This window comes from Carcharhinus amblyrhynchos, chromosome 7, assembly GCF_965287045.1.
Source record: "Carcharhinus amblyrhynchos chromosome 7, sCarAmb.v2.hapA, whole genome shotgun sequence".
In the NCBI taxonomy this organism is placed as follows: Eukaryota; Metazoa; Chordata; class Chondrichthyes; order Carcharhiniformes; family Carcharhinidae; genus Carcharhinus; species Carcharhinus amblyrhynchos.
The window spans coordinates 101,984,618-101,997,727 of NC_137330.1; the positions used below are offsets into that span (position 1 = coordinate 101,984,618).

At 42.6% G+C, this 13,110-nt stretch overlaps 1 protein-coding gene across 1 annotated transcript in view; it reads right to left on the reverse strand.

The window, feature by feature from the left end:
- Window positions 1-4,481: 4,481 nt before the first annotated feature.
- pdss2 (prenyl (decaprenyl) diphosphate synthase, subunit 2) overlaps window positions 4,482-13,110 on the reverse strand; it is a 198,257-nt gene continuing 189,628 nt past the window's right edge. Inside the window, exon 9 of the mRNA XM_080193379.1 lies at window positions 4,482-5,625. Within this exon, the coding sequence (XP_080049505.1) occupies window positions 5,470-5,625 (156 nt within the window). The 3' untranslated portion in view covers window positions 4,482-5,469. The remainder of the gene's footprint in view (window positions 5,626-13,110) is intronic.

The following is a 13,110-nucleotide window of genomic DNA, read 5'->3' on the forward strand; positions in this document are numbered from 1 at the left end:
AGGGCCTGGATGGGATGCTGTTTTGGAGAGTCAGTGCAGACTCAATGGGCCGAATGGTCTCTTTCTGCACTATAAGGATCCTATAGTTTGAAAGCTAGTTAGAAATATAAAGACAAGTAGTAAGAGTTTTGACAGATATTTAAAAGGGAAGAGAGTAACTAAAGTGAGTGGTGGTCCTCTGGAGAGAGTCTGAGAAATTCATAGCGGAAAATAAGGAAATGCAATAGATGAAATGAACAGATATTCTGGATGGGAGTTTCCAGCTGCACTCGCCCCAAAACTGGAAAATCCTGCTCAAGGTCAATGGACCTTTCCACGATCCACCCCTTGTCTACAGTTCCTGTGATGGGCGGAACAGGAATATCCGCTCCTTCGAGTCTGTCCTCACTGCAATAACCTCCTAATATAATTGTCAATCAAGAGCTGAAAGGAAGAAACTTAAAGCCAATATAATCACCAGGGAAAGGATACTAAGAAAATTATTAGAACTTAAAACTGACACATTCACAGTTCTGGACGGGCTTCATCTTAGGGTCTCAAAAAAAGTAGCTGCTGAGATTTTACACGGATTGGGTTTAATTTTCCAAAAGTCCTTAGATTCTGGAACGGTCACATCAGATTGGAAAATAGCAAATGTAGCTCCTCCACTCTAGAAAGGAGACAGAAAGCAGGAAACTACGGGCTTGTTAGCTTCTTAAATTTATGGAACATAGGCATTGCTGGCTAGTCAAGCATTTCTTACCTATCCCTGGTTGCCCTCGAGAAGGTGGTAGTGAGCTGTCTTCCTGAATTGCTGCAGTCCATGTGGTGCAGTTGCATGCACAGTCCTGTCAGGGAGTTCAATGATTTTCATCCAGTAACAATGAAAGGATGGCAATGTATTTCCAAATTAGGATGGTCAGTGATTTGGAGGGGACATTCCAGGTGATGGTGTTGTGTCTGCTGCCCTTATCCTTCTAGATGGAATTGGCTGTGAATTTGGAAGGCGTTTCCAAAGGAGCCATAGTGAGTTTCTGCAGTGCACCTTGTAAATTGTACACATTAATGTCAATGTGCATTGATGGTAGAGGGATTGAATGCTTGTAGATGTGGTGTCAATCAAGCAGGCTGTTTTCCCCTACATAGTATTAAACTTCTCGAGTGTTGTTGGAGCTGCACTCATCCAGACAAGTGGAGAATATTCCATCTCACTCCTGACATGCGCCTTGTTTTTGGTGGACAGGGTTTGGGGAGACAGGAGTCACCATAGGATTCCTACTATCTGATATGTTCTTGTAGGCATAATATTTACATGGCGAGTCCTTTTCAATTTCTGGTCAGTGTTACCCCAGGATGTTGATAGGGGATTCAATGGAGGTAATACTATTGAATGTCAAGGGACAATAATGTGATTCTCTCTAGTTGGGGACAGTCACTGCCTGGCACTTGTGTGGCACAAATGTTCCTTACCACTTGTCAGCCCAAGTCTGGGCATTGTGCAGCTTTTGCTGCGTTTGAACATGGATTACTTCAATACAGGGAGCCATGAATGGCGTTGAACATTGTGCAATCATCATTGAACATCCCCACTTCTGACCTTATGACGGAAGGAAGGTCATTGATAAAACAGCTAAAGATGGTTCCCTGAGGAACTCCTGAAGTGATTTACTGGAACTGAAATGATTTACCTCCAACAACCACAACCATCTTCCTTTGTGTCAGGTATGACTTCACCCAGCGGAGAGTTTTCCCTTCCATGATTCCCATTGACTCCAATTTTTCTGGACTCCTTGATGCTGTACTTGGTCAAATGTGGCCTTGATGTCAAGAGCAGTCACTCTCATCTCACCTCTGGAATTCAATTCTTTTGTCCATATTTGAACCAAAGCTGTAATAAGCCGAACATCTGTCATAGCTGGAATCTGTTATGAAGGAATAGGTGTTATGAAAGCCACACTAACCTGCTCGTTGAGAACTCCCAAGTCCTGACAGTCTTTGGAGTTTTCACTCATGCACATGTGCAGAGCTGCTTCATTAAGTTCTTTGGATGAAGAACCCAAGTCAGGTGACCAGGAGACAGCTCCATAAAAGACTAGTGTCCTGGGCAGGGAACAGAGAGAGGTCCCAAATTGTGGTCCCAGGCAGGGATCGAGATCGAGGGAGGTCCCAAAATGTGGTTCCAGGCAGGGATCGAGGGAGGTCCCAAAATGTGGTTCCAGGCAGGGATCGAGGGTCCTAGTTAAGGAGAAAGGAAGGAACAAGGAAATTGCTCCAAACAGGAAAAAGGATGTGGGAAGCAGACGATAAGTGAAGGGGGCTCGAAAGAAGTCCTGCTAATCGGAGAGGGCTCAGGCAAGGTCCTGAAGATCCAAGAAGGCAGCTGATGGTTGCTGGCTTCATGCTGCAGGCTGTTGGGGAAAGTCGTGTTCTGCTTAGCGCAGCTGAGGAATTGAAATTGGGCGTGAGAGTTGGTGCTCAAGTGTAAACTTGGGAATTAAATTTCTGAAGAAAAGTGTGCAGTCGCTGATGTTGTCTGAGTTGGAGTGACTTTTGGAAAGAACTTCTTAACTTCTATGTAACTAGATCTTACCAATAATATGAGGATCTGGCCCAGAACGATTACACAGGATACTTAAGTCTCAATGCAATCAGGCAGAGTCAACATTGTTTTGTGACAGGAAATCATGTTTGACTAATTTATTAGTATTTTCGAGGAAGTAACAAGTAACCTGGACAAAAGGGAACCTGTAGGTATGGCGTACTTGGATTTCCAGAAGGCATTTGGCAAGGGGCCATATTAAAGGTTACTACACAAAATAAGGGCTTATTGTGTAGGGGATAAAATATTAGGATGTATAGAAAATTGGTTAGCTAACAGGAAACAGAGTATGCATAAATGAGTCATTTTTGGGTTGGCAGAATGTAACAAGTGCCATAGGGTGCCTGAGCTATTTATAATCTTTCCATCACTTGAGAGAAAGAAGCAAACATGTGTTTACTAAATTTGCTGATAACACAAAGACGCATATGAATGCAAAATGTGGAGGGGACATAAGGAGCCTGCAAAGGAAGATAGATAGGTTAAGTGAGTAGGCAAAAAATTAGCAGATGGAGTATAATGTGCAAAATGTGAATTGTGCAGGAGGAGTAGAAAAGCAGCATATTATCAAAATGGAGAGTTAGTGTAGAACTCGGAGATACAGAGGGATCTGGATGTCCAGATACAGGAGTCACAAAAAGGTTAGTATGCAGATACAACATGTGATTAGGAAGACAAATGAAATATTGTTAATTGCTAGGCGTATGAATATAAAGGTAGGGATGTTTGCTGTAGTTGTACAGGGAATTGGTATGACCACATTGAGAGTACTGGGTACAGCTTTGGTCCCCTTAGTTAAGAAATGAAATAATTGTATATTAGACACATTGCATAGAAGATTCACTTGACAGACTCCTGGGATGAAGGGGCTCTCTCATGAAAACCAGTTGGACAGGTTGGGCCTGTATCCATTGGAGTTTAGAAGATTGAGCGGCAATTTTATTGAAACATGCAAGATCCCGAGGGAACCAGACAGGACAGGGGCTGAGAGGATGTTTCCCCTTGTAGTAGAGACAAGAATAAGGAGATCTCCCATTTAAGGCAGGGACGAGAAGAGTCTTTTTTTCTCAAGGGGTTGTCTAGTTCTCTTTTCCAAAGAGCAGTGGATACAGGGTCATTTAATATTTTTAAGGCAGAGTATATAGATTCTCAACTAACAACAGTGTCAAAAGGTATTGGGGGATAGGTAGTGGAGTTGAGGCCACAGTCAGATTAAGCATGATGTTATCAAATGGTGGAGCAGGCCTGAGGGGCCGAATGGCCTCCATGTGCTCCTAATTCATATGTACGTTTATATAATTTCCCTTCGAACACCTGGCTGTGGAAAGGCATCCAGATGGATGATGAAAACTACCGCACCAACACTATCTTCCAGGCAAATAATTTTTCTTAAGTGCTTTCTTAGTCAGGGTAGAGCGGGCAACAAAAGTTCTTGCAAAAAGGCAGCTGGATTTGAATGGTTAAGGTGTTTTTTTTTGGTCAGGAGTCTGGAGAAAGTAAACACGCTAATTATATGAGTGAACTTAGTAATAAAATCTGCTTGCTGTGCTAGCTGTCTTCAGATTAAAGTTGGGCTGTAATTACACCACAGAAGAAAGAAAGGTAGCTTAGTCGCAATCCAGACCATTTATGTAAACTCAGCCTTCTTGTCAACGTTGCTCTCGGGTTGCATGAATGCAAACCACAAAAATCATCTCCATGAACAAAATAGAGACAGTGTCAATTTACAGACTTGATATCCCATATACTGCTACTGTCATTGTGTGCTTCACTGTTCAAGACTTTTGTAAGTCCTAAGGTTAAAAAGAGACTTATTTTCAATTGCTTTTCTCAGCAGGAACATGGCAAAGGTGCAAGATTAATGGAAAAAGCAGGCAGGCACGAGACAGATATATTTTGCTCATTGCATTTTATTATAAAAATCCTTTGGTTGTAGCCATGAACTGACATGAGCACAAAAAGGCATTTTTCTTTTAAGGAGGGTGCAAAACAGGCACGTTCAAATTAATAAATAAACCTTTACTAGTTTTAATAAGTAAACAAATAATCTCTTTATTGTTGGAGTATTAAACAGTTAACAGCTGCACCTGACTGTAGATATAAACCTGGACTTTCCCTGGGAATCCCGAAAGACAAATCAGCAGTGACAAAAGATGGTGAAAAAAGAATCTGGATTGTATGTGTAACGTACATTGTTGTGTAAATTTGGGCTGACATTTTAAATCAAACTACCATCCTTTCCACAATTCACAAATGTGAACTTTGACAATTTACCATTCTTTTTTTTAAAAAAAGCTACTACATTGCTTGCAAAGCCTCAGGCAAAATCTTTATCCTTGCAATTGCCCCCGCACGGTGATAAATTGGACTACTATTCTGAAATGGCAGATCTATCAGACAGGTTATGAAGTGTTTCTCACAACACCTGCAGTCTCATTCCAACCACCAGCTTTCCCCTGCCCCCCACCTCCACCGCCGTCCTCCAAGTGTAGGGAAAAACCACAGGCCACCACTGTGGCGCCATCCTTGGTTGTGTCCAATCAATACGGCCTTATTTCCTGTCCATTTGCTGAGGTCACAGCAGCAAATCTCATTAATTATTTCTGTCCTTGCTGCCTCCAGTGTGCTTCTGGCATGACAAGGGAAAACTGTTTGACCTTTCCGCAAATTTGTTTGCCAGCACACAAGAAGTGGAGGGGAGGGGGTGGGCTTTATTATCTTTCTTTGTTTCACAGTGATTAAAATAACAGAATCTTGCTTCATCGCTCCGCAACATTTCACTTGATACAAACTATTCCATTTTTTTTGAAAGGAAGATTAAGTGGCGGGCTGAACTGACAGCTTATCTACAAAGATTTATTCTAGTTTGATATCTCTCTGTGTTACACCAGTCAGAACTTGGTCACTGCATACACAATGTTTTCCAGAGTGGATCTGGCTTCAGAAGCAGGAAAGCATCGGAGTGCTTCCAAAGCCCGGTTTCCATGGTAACGGCATAAATCAAGAGACAAGCTCACACCTTTTCCAGCCTTGATAATTCGATGCAACTACAACAAGCAGAAAGAAAGAACCTGTGTAAGTGCACACATGTAAAGCATTAGCTCAGAATATGTACCTGCATACTTAGCCACTGATTTAAAAGCAAACATGGTCTAGTCTGCCCCTTGCACCAGTGACATAACACAGAGACATTACTGTATAACGCAATAACTTTTAAGAAAAATAAACAAATTAATCAGTTCGATCAACAGGTTTGGAATGTTCTCACTTGTAAATTTAAGCTTTAATGGACAGGTGCCAAGAAATATCCATAATGCACTATGAGAGCCTTTAAGATATGTTGCCATTTGTAATCCTATATAGCTCAAAAATAGAAGAAAGCTGTTAAAATATATGATGTGGAGATGCTGGCATTGGACAGGGATGGGCACAGTAAAAAGTCTCACAATGCCAGGTTAAAGTCCAACACGTTTATTTGGAATCACGAGCTTTTGGACTCACCTGATGAAGGAGCAGCATTCCGAAAGCTCATGATTCCAAATAAACCTGTTGGGCTTTAACCTGGTGTTGTGAAAATACATAACTGTGCAAAGCAATATCACATCTCAGAACCATTCTAGGGACCTGAGTATTTGCAAAAATTACTCATTTTAAATGTTACACAAAAAAAATGCAGAGAGCTCAACAAAAGCTACTTACCTTAAAGTGACATGACAAATTATTGGTGTTTACAAAATTGAATGACTGAATTATTCAATATAGTTGCTTCCATTTACTGCCAATCATATCAACTAATTCAGTAAAACAATTGTATTTCACCCACATCACAACTTTATGGCAGATGAAGTTTAATCCAGACAAATATGAGGTGATGTACTTTGGAGGATTAAATTTAGGTGTGAGTTATACTGTAAATGGCAGAACTCATAGGAGCATTAACATACAGAATGATCTGTTCCCTAAAAGCGATAACACAGTTGGCCAAGGTGATTAATAAGGCATATGGCACGCTTTCCTTCATCAACTGGATCATTGAGTACAGGAGTTAGGAAATCATGTTGCAGCTATACAAAACCATGGTTAGGTCGCATTTGGAGTATCACGTGCAGTTTTGCTCACCACATTATCAGAAAGATGTGGAAGCTTTGGAGAGAGCACAATGAAGGATACTGATGGGTATTCAGGATACTGCCTGGCCTGGAGGGTGTTGGCTATGAGGAGAGGTTGATATCAGCTAGGATTGTTTTCACTGGAAAGACAGAGACCTGATAAAGATCTACAAAATTATGAGAGGCAGAGACACGGTGGATAGTCAGAGGCTTTTTCCAAGGGTAGAAGTGTCAATTACAAGGGGGCACAGGTTCAAGGTGAGGGGGGAAAGCTTTTCACACAGAAAGTGGTGGGTGCCTGGAACGCACTGTCAAAGGTGGTGGAGGATTCAGGCACATTAACAACATTTAAGAGGCACCTGGATGGATACATGAATAGGGAGGGAATAGATGGATATGGACCGAGTAAGGGCAGAAGTTTTTTTTAGTTAGGGCATCATGATCAGCACAGGCTTGGAGGGCCGAAGGGCCTGTTCTTGTGCTGTGCTTTTCCTTGTTCTTTGTTTGTTAAATAACCATCAAGACATCTTTATGCTGCCCCATTTCTTTACGTTCGCTTTCTGAAGAGAGTTTGGGACTCTGAACTGGTTTCTATTCTCCCACATTCTCTCAATCAGAAAGACTGCTACTTCCACCCCTTGAACTGAGTCCACCTTCACTCCTGCCTTCTCACCAGCACTGTCAGCTCCAAATCTAATGCTCGACTAATCAGCCTCCCACTCCCCATAAAGTTTAACTCAATCAAACCCCTGCTGTACGTAGCTAATGCTGCAACAATTCCTGCTTGTCTATTAAACCTGATCTCATTGATTAGCATTTGCCACTAGTCCATCAGCAAATCAAACTTAAAATTTTAATTCTTGTGTTTAAATCCTTTCTTTATTATGTCTCTGATCATCAGAATGACCTCCTCTAGCACCACAACCTCTCCCCACAGAATTCTGCGTATTCTTCTGGCTTTTTAATTTCCCAACACCTTCACAATCCTCATTGAAATCCAACTATTGAAACAAGGTTTGACAACTACCTTGGACAACACAGTGGTTAGTTCTGCTGCCTCACAGCGCCAAGGACATAGGTTCAATTCCTGGCTTGGGCCATTGTCTGTGTGGAGTTTGCATGTTCTCCCCATGTGTGTGGGTTTCCTCCCATAGTCCAAAGACGTGCAGGTCAGGGTTGATTCGCTATGCTAAATTGCCCCTTAGTGTCAGGGTACTAGCTAGGGTAAATGCAAGGGGTTATGGGGATAGGGCCTGGGTGTGATTATAATCGGTGCAGACTCAATGGGCTGAATGGCCGCCTTCTGCATGGTAGGATTCTACGGCTTGATAGTTTTTTTTTCCACCTTGGTTTTTTTGGGTTATAAACCACCATCTAAATGCATTTTGTAGTTACATTAAAGATCGGAAAGAACCTAAAAGTGTAAATATCAGGGTATAACAAATACAACTAATTATTTTTTCACTTTGACCAATCTAAGTCAGTCTTTACAATGTAGGCTAGCTTGATAGTTTGCTTATCTCAAACTTCGCCAAAATGTTACGGTTGTGAATTGTTACAATTATACAAAACAATGTTTTGAGAAATTTTAAATTGAATGAAGAACTGTGAAATGCTTTACTTCCAGTCCATGTGGGATTTCAAAAAGTTAGGAGTCACAAAGTAACAAAATAAGGTGGCCATTTGGCCCATCTCTATTCATCCACCTATAATCACCCCAAAGTCCCGGCTCTGCAGCATCCAATTGCTTTTTGTTTCTAGTACTCTCTGCAGAAATTTATTACTGCGGGATGGCACGGTGACACAGCGATTAGCACTGCTGCCTCATAGCGCCAGGCTTGGGTCACTCTCTGCAAATTCCCTATGTCTGCATGGGTTTCTTCTGGTTGCTCCGGTTTCCTTCCACAGTCCAAAAGACATGCTGGTTAGATTCATTTGCCTTGCTAAATTCTCCCTCAGTGTTCTCAAGCAGGCGCTGGAGTGTGGAGACTTGGAAGTTTTCACAGTAACTTCATTGCAGTGTTAATGTAAGCCTACTTGTAACTAATAAGTAAACTTCACTTTTTCCAAGGATTAATTATTCTGCATGAAACAAAACTTGAGAATATCAGTCCTAAAGTTGTTGCTTTAGAGGTGATATCTGTATGCCTGGAGACTGTGATGCAGAATGATGCGAACAGCAGAGAGTCAATCCCTGTTGCAGTGGTGATTGATCAAGGAGCCTGTTCCCTGAATTTAAACGACGCTTGACATGGAATGGTGCCCCTCAAGCAATACCACCAATTGTCTCTCTCTGATAGAGAGTTGCCTTCATGGGCAATGGCTCATTACCGTTACTCTCTCAATGAATTTAAAAGTCCTCCGAATTTACATTTTCCACGTTGTTAACTATCCACCTCTTGTAAAAATGGCTGCCTTCATTTCCTGTATGGTATTGACACATCTAAACAAAACTGCCCTCATTAGATTTGTCACCATGTAAATATGATAAGCTTTTTCCCAGGGTGGAAAAATCAATTACTAGTGGGCACAGGTTTAAGGTGCGAGGGGCAAGGTTTAAAGGAAATGTACGAGGCAAATTTTTTACAGAGAGAGTAGCGGCTGCCTGGAACTTGCTGCCGGGGGAGGTAGTGGAAGCAGATACGGTAGTGACTTTTAAGGCATGTCTTCACAAATACATGAATAGGATGGGAATAGAGAGATATGGTCCCTGGAAGGGTTAGGGGGTTTTAGTTCAGTCAGGCAGTATGTTGGTGCAGGTTTGGAGGGCCAAAGGGCCTGTTCCTGTGCTGCAATTTTTTGTTCTCCCAGCCAGAAAAGTGGGAGGGAGAGGTGGGAGAGGCTGGGGGAGAGGTTGGAGCGGGGGGGGGGGGGGGGGGGGGGTTGCTGCTGGTGGTGAGTATCCACATAATTTTGAAGGCAGCAGGACAAGTTAAAAGTGCTTGGGATATTGTGCTAGCTGTGGTTAAGTGGGGAGCACTCTTCCTTCTGTATCACAAGGTTCTGGGTTCAAGTCCCATTCCAGGGCTTGAGCGCTGCACTGTCCTTTGGAAAAAGTGATTATTTTCCAAACCTCGCTGGATTCCGGGGAAGTGCTGGAAGATTGGAAAATGGCTAATATTACGCCACTGTTTAAAAAGGGTAGCAGGCAAAAGGCAGGGAATTATAAGCCGGTTAGTTTAACGTCTGTTGTAGGAAAAATGCTTGAATCCGTCATCAAAGAGGAAATAGTGAGGCATCTTGAGAAGAATTGTTTGATAGAGCAGACGCAGCACGGATTCGTTAAGGGGAAGTCGTGTCTTATGAATTTATTGGAATTCTATGAGGATGTGTCTAGTGCGGTGGATAGAGGGGAACCAGTGGATGTAGTGTTTCTTGATTTCCAGAAGGTGTTTGATAAGGTTCCGCACAAAAGGTTGTTACAGAAGGTTAGGGGGCATGGAGTTGGGGGTAAGGTGTTAGCGTGGATAGGGGATTGGCTGTCAAATAGGAGGCAGAGAGTGGGGGTCAATGGGTGCTATTCGAATTGGCGGTTGGTGACTAGTGGAATGCCCCAGGGATCAGTGCTGGGGCCTCAGCTATTTACCATTTATATAGATGATCTGGAGGAGGGAGCCGAGTGTAAGGTGTCGAAATTTGCTGATGACACAAAGGTAAGTGGAACAGCAAATTGTGCAGAGGGTGTAGAAAGTGTGCAGAGGGATCTAGATAGGCTGAGTGAGTGGGTGAGGACCTGGCAGATGGAATACAATGTTGGCAAGTGTGAGGTTATCCACTTTGGTCAGAATAATAGTAGGAAGGACTACTACTTACAGGGCAAAAAGCTGCAGCATGCTACGGTGCAGAGGGACCTGGTGGTCCTTGTGCATGAGTTGCAAAAACCCAGCCTACAGGTGCAGCAGGTGGTCAGGAAGGCAAATGGGATGCTGGCCTTCATAGCGAGGGGGATTGAATATAAAAGTAGGGAGGTCTTGCTGCAACTGTACAGGGCACTGGTGAGGCCGCAGCTGGAGTATTGTGTGCAGTTTTGGTCACCGCACTTGCGCAAGGATACTTTGGCCTTGGAGGAAGTGCAGAGGAGGTTCACTAGGCTGATACTTGAGTTGAGGGGGTTGAGCTATGAAAAGAGGCTGAATAGACTGGGCTTGTACTCGTTAGAGTTTAGAAGGATGAAGGGGGATCTTATTGAGATGTATAAGATGATGAAAGGAATGGATAGGGTTGAGGTGGAGAGGTTCTTCCCGCTCAGAAAGGACAGCAGGACTAGAGGGCACAGCCTCAAGATAAAGGGGGGGGGAAAGTTTAGAACAGAGTTGAGGAGGAACTTCTTCACTCAAAGGGTGCTGAATCTCTGGAATTCTCTGCCCGTTGAAGTGGTGGAGGCTACCTCGCTAAATATATTTAAGACGCGGGTAGATAGGTTTTTGCTGGGCAAGGGGATTAAGGGTTATGGGGAGAAAGCGGGAAAGTGGAACTGAGCCACTTCAGATCAGCCATGATCTTATTGAATGGCGGGGCAGGCTCGAAGGGCTAGATGGCCTACTCCTGCTCCTATTTCTTATGTTCTTAAAAGACTTTAAACCGAGGCACAATAAAGTTGGTTGGGTGGATGTATAAGGTCTCGTGGCACTATTTAAAGAGGAGCAGGGGAGTTCTCCTCAGTATCCTGGCCAATATTTATCACCAATCAACATCAGAGAAAACAGGTATTACAAAAAATGCTACAGAAATGCACGTTTTTGCAAAAAAACTGGAATTGTATTTAAGCGAGCATTGGATCAAAAAAGGTCATTATAATCTTTTATGAATCACTATTTAAATCTCAGTTGGAGTACTGTGTACCATTCAGGGCACAACACTTTGGAAAAGATTTCAAATGCTGGTAGAGGGGACAGTGGACAGTTACCAGGTGAGAGACAGAGGCTGCAGAAGCTGAGATTGTTCTCTTTCGAACAGAGAAGATGAAGGGGAAACATCTTTGAGATACTCAAAATGATCAAGGGTATGGATAAAGCAAGTGGGGATGGACCGTTTCCCCCGGCTAGTGGATCAGTAAGTAGAAGTTAAAGATTTCAAAGAATTGGCAAGAGAATCGGTAGGCAGATGAGAAGAAATTTATTTGCGTAGTGGATTATACTTGGAATATGCCAAGAAAGAAAAACAGATAGTGGAATCAGATCTCACAAGAACATACAAAAGGTAAGTGAATAAGTATTTAAGAGGACTAACTTGTAGAATTATGGGGAAAAAATAGGGAGTGGGATAAATTAGGCAGCTTGGTCAAAGAGCCAGCCTACGCACAACAGGCTGAATGGATCCTTTCTGTGCTGTAAGATTCTACAAAATCTCAGTGCCTTTATCAGATGTCGTTGCAGTTGTAGACAGGCACAAGTTGTTTTCTGCAGTCCACGGAGACACTTTTTAAAGACACTGTAAATAGACCATGTTGGCCTTGCTGTTTGCCGAGTAAATAAACTTTGTTTGCTTTGCTGCAAGACCTGTCGGAAATCCAGTCTTGCCTCAAATTCATTGGCCGACAGTGGTCAATAGGCATTCCATGTCATTGCACCCGTCAATCAGTGTATGCAGCGCCATCACTAGAGGGAAGCTACAATAACACCAGAGATGGGTTCACACAGGCAGTCACCATTAAAAATGTAGACACAGGAATTTACCACTGGATATAAAAATGAGCCCGAAGCATGCAAGTTTAAAATGGGAATTAAAGGCTACCACAATCTAATTATCTCCCACCTTCTAACTTCACTGCATTTGAAGAATTCTGATCTTGACTATCTAGGTGCAGTTCCATGGTAAATCAACCGCTCTTATACATCTCTGCAAGATCATTTCTTATGCCTTCTTTCAAGGTGGAGGAATCCAAATCTCTTCACTGTCTCCTCATAATTCAGCCTTTTGAAACTAGTGACCAGTCTCATGGCTCTCTCCATATTCCTTCACTGTGCCTCCCTTATATCACAGTGACAAGAATCGATTAGTGTTATGGACAAGATCTGTCCAACGTACTATACATTTTAATCATGATTCCCTACGACTTGTATTCTAATGTTTTGCATGCTGAAAATTAATCTGAAATTCCCACAATTTAAATACTTTGAAAAATCTCCAGCATCCACAGTATTGTGCTTTTATCTTAATGTTTCATGCACCACCACTTCTCTTCCAGGAGTGCCTACTTTGAAAAAGTTCCGCTCTTCTCCCTGACAGGATTTCATTTGTCTTGCGTTTACTTTATTTGCTTTCCATTATCCTCCCTGTGTTTGATTAGGTGTTTACCAAAACTCACTTTCACAGCCACATGGCCTCCTTCCTCAGTGACCATCTTGGGCTCAATATACAGGAGTGATATTCTTGGCCCTTATTCTAGAGTGTAGTTAAACAGGTTAGGGCAGTAATGGGTGT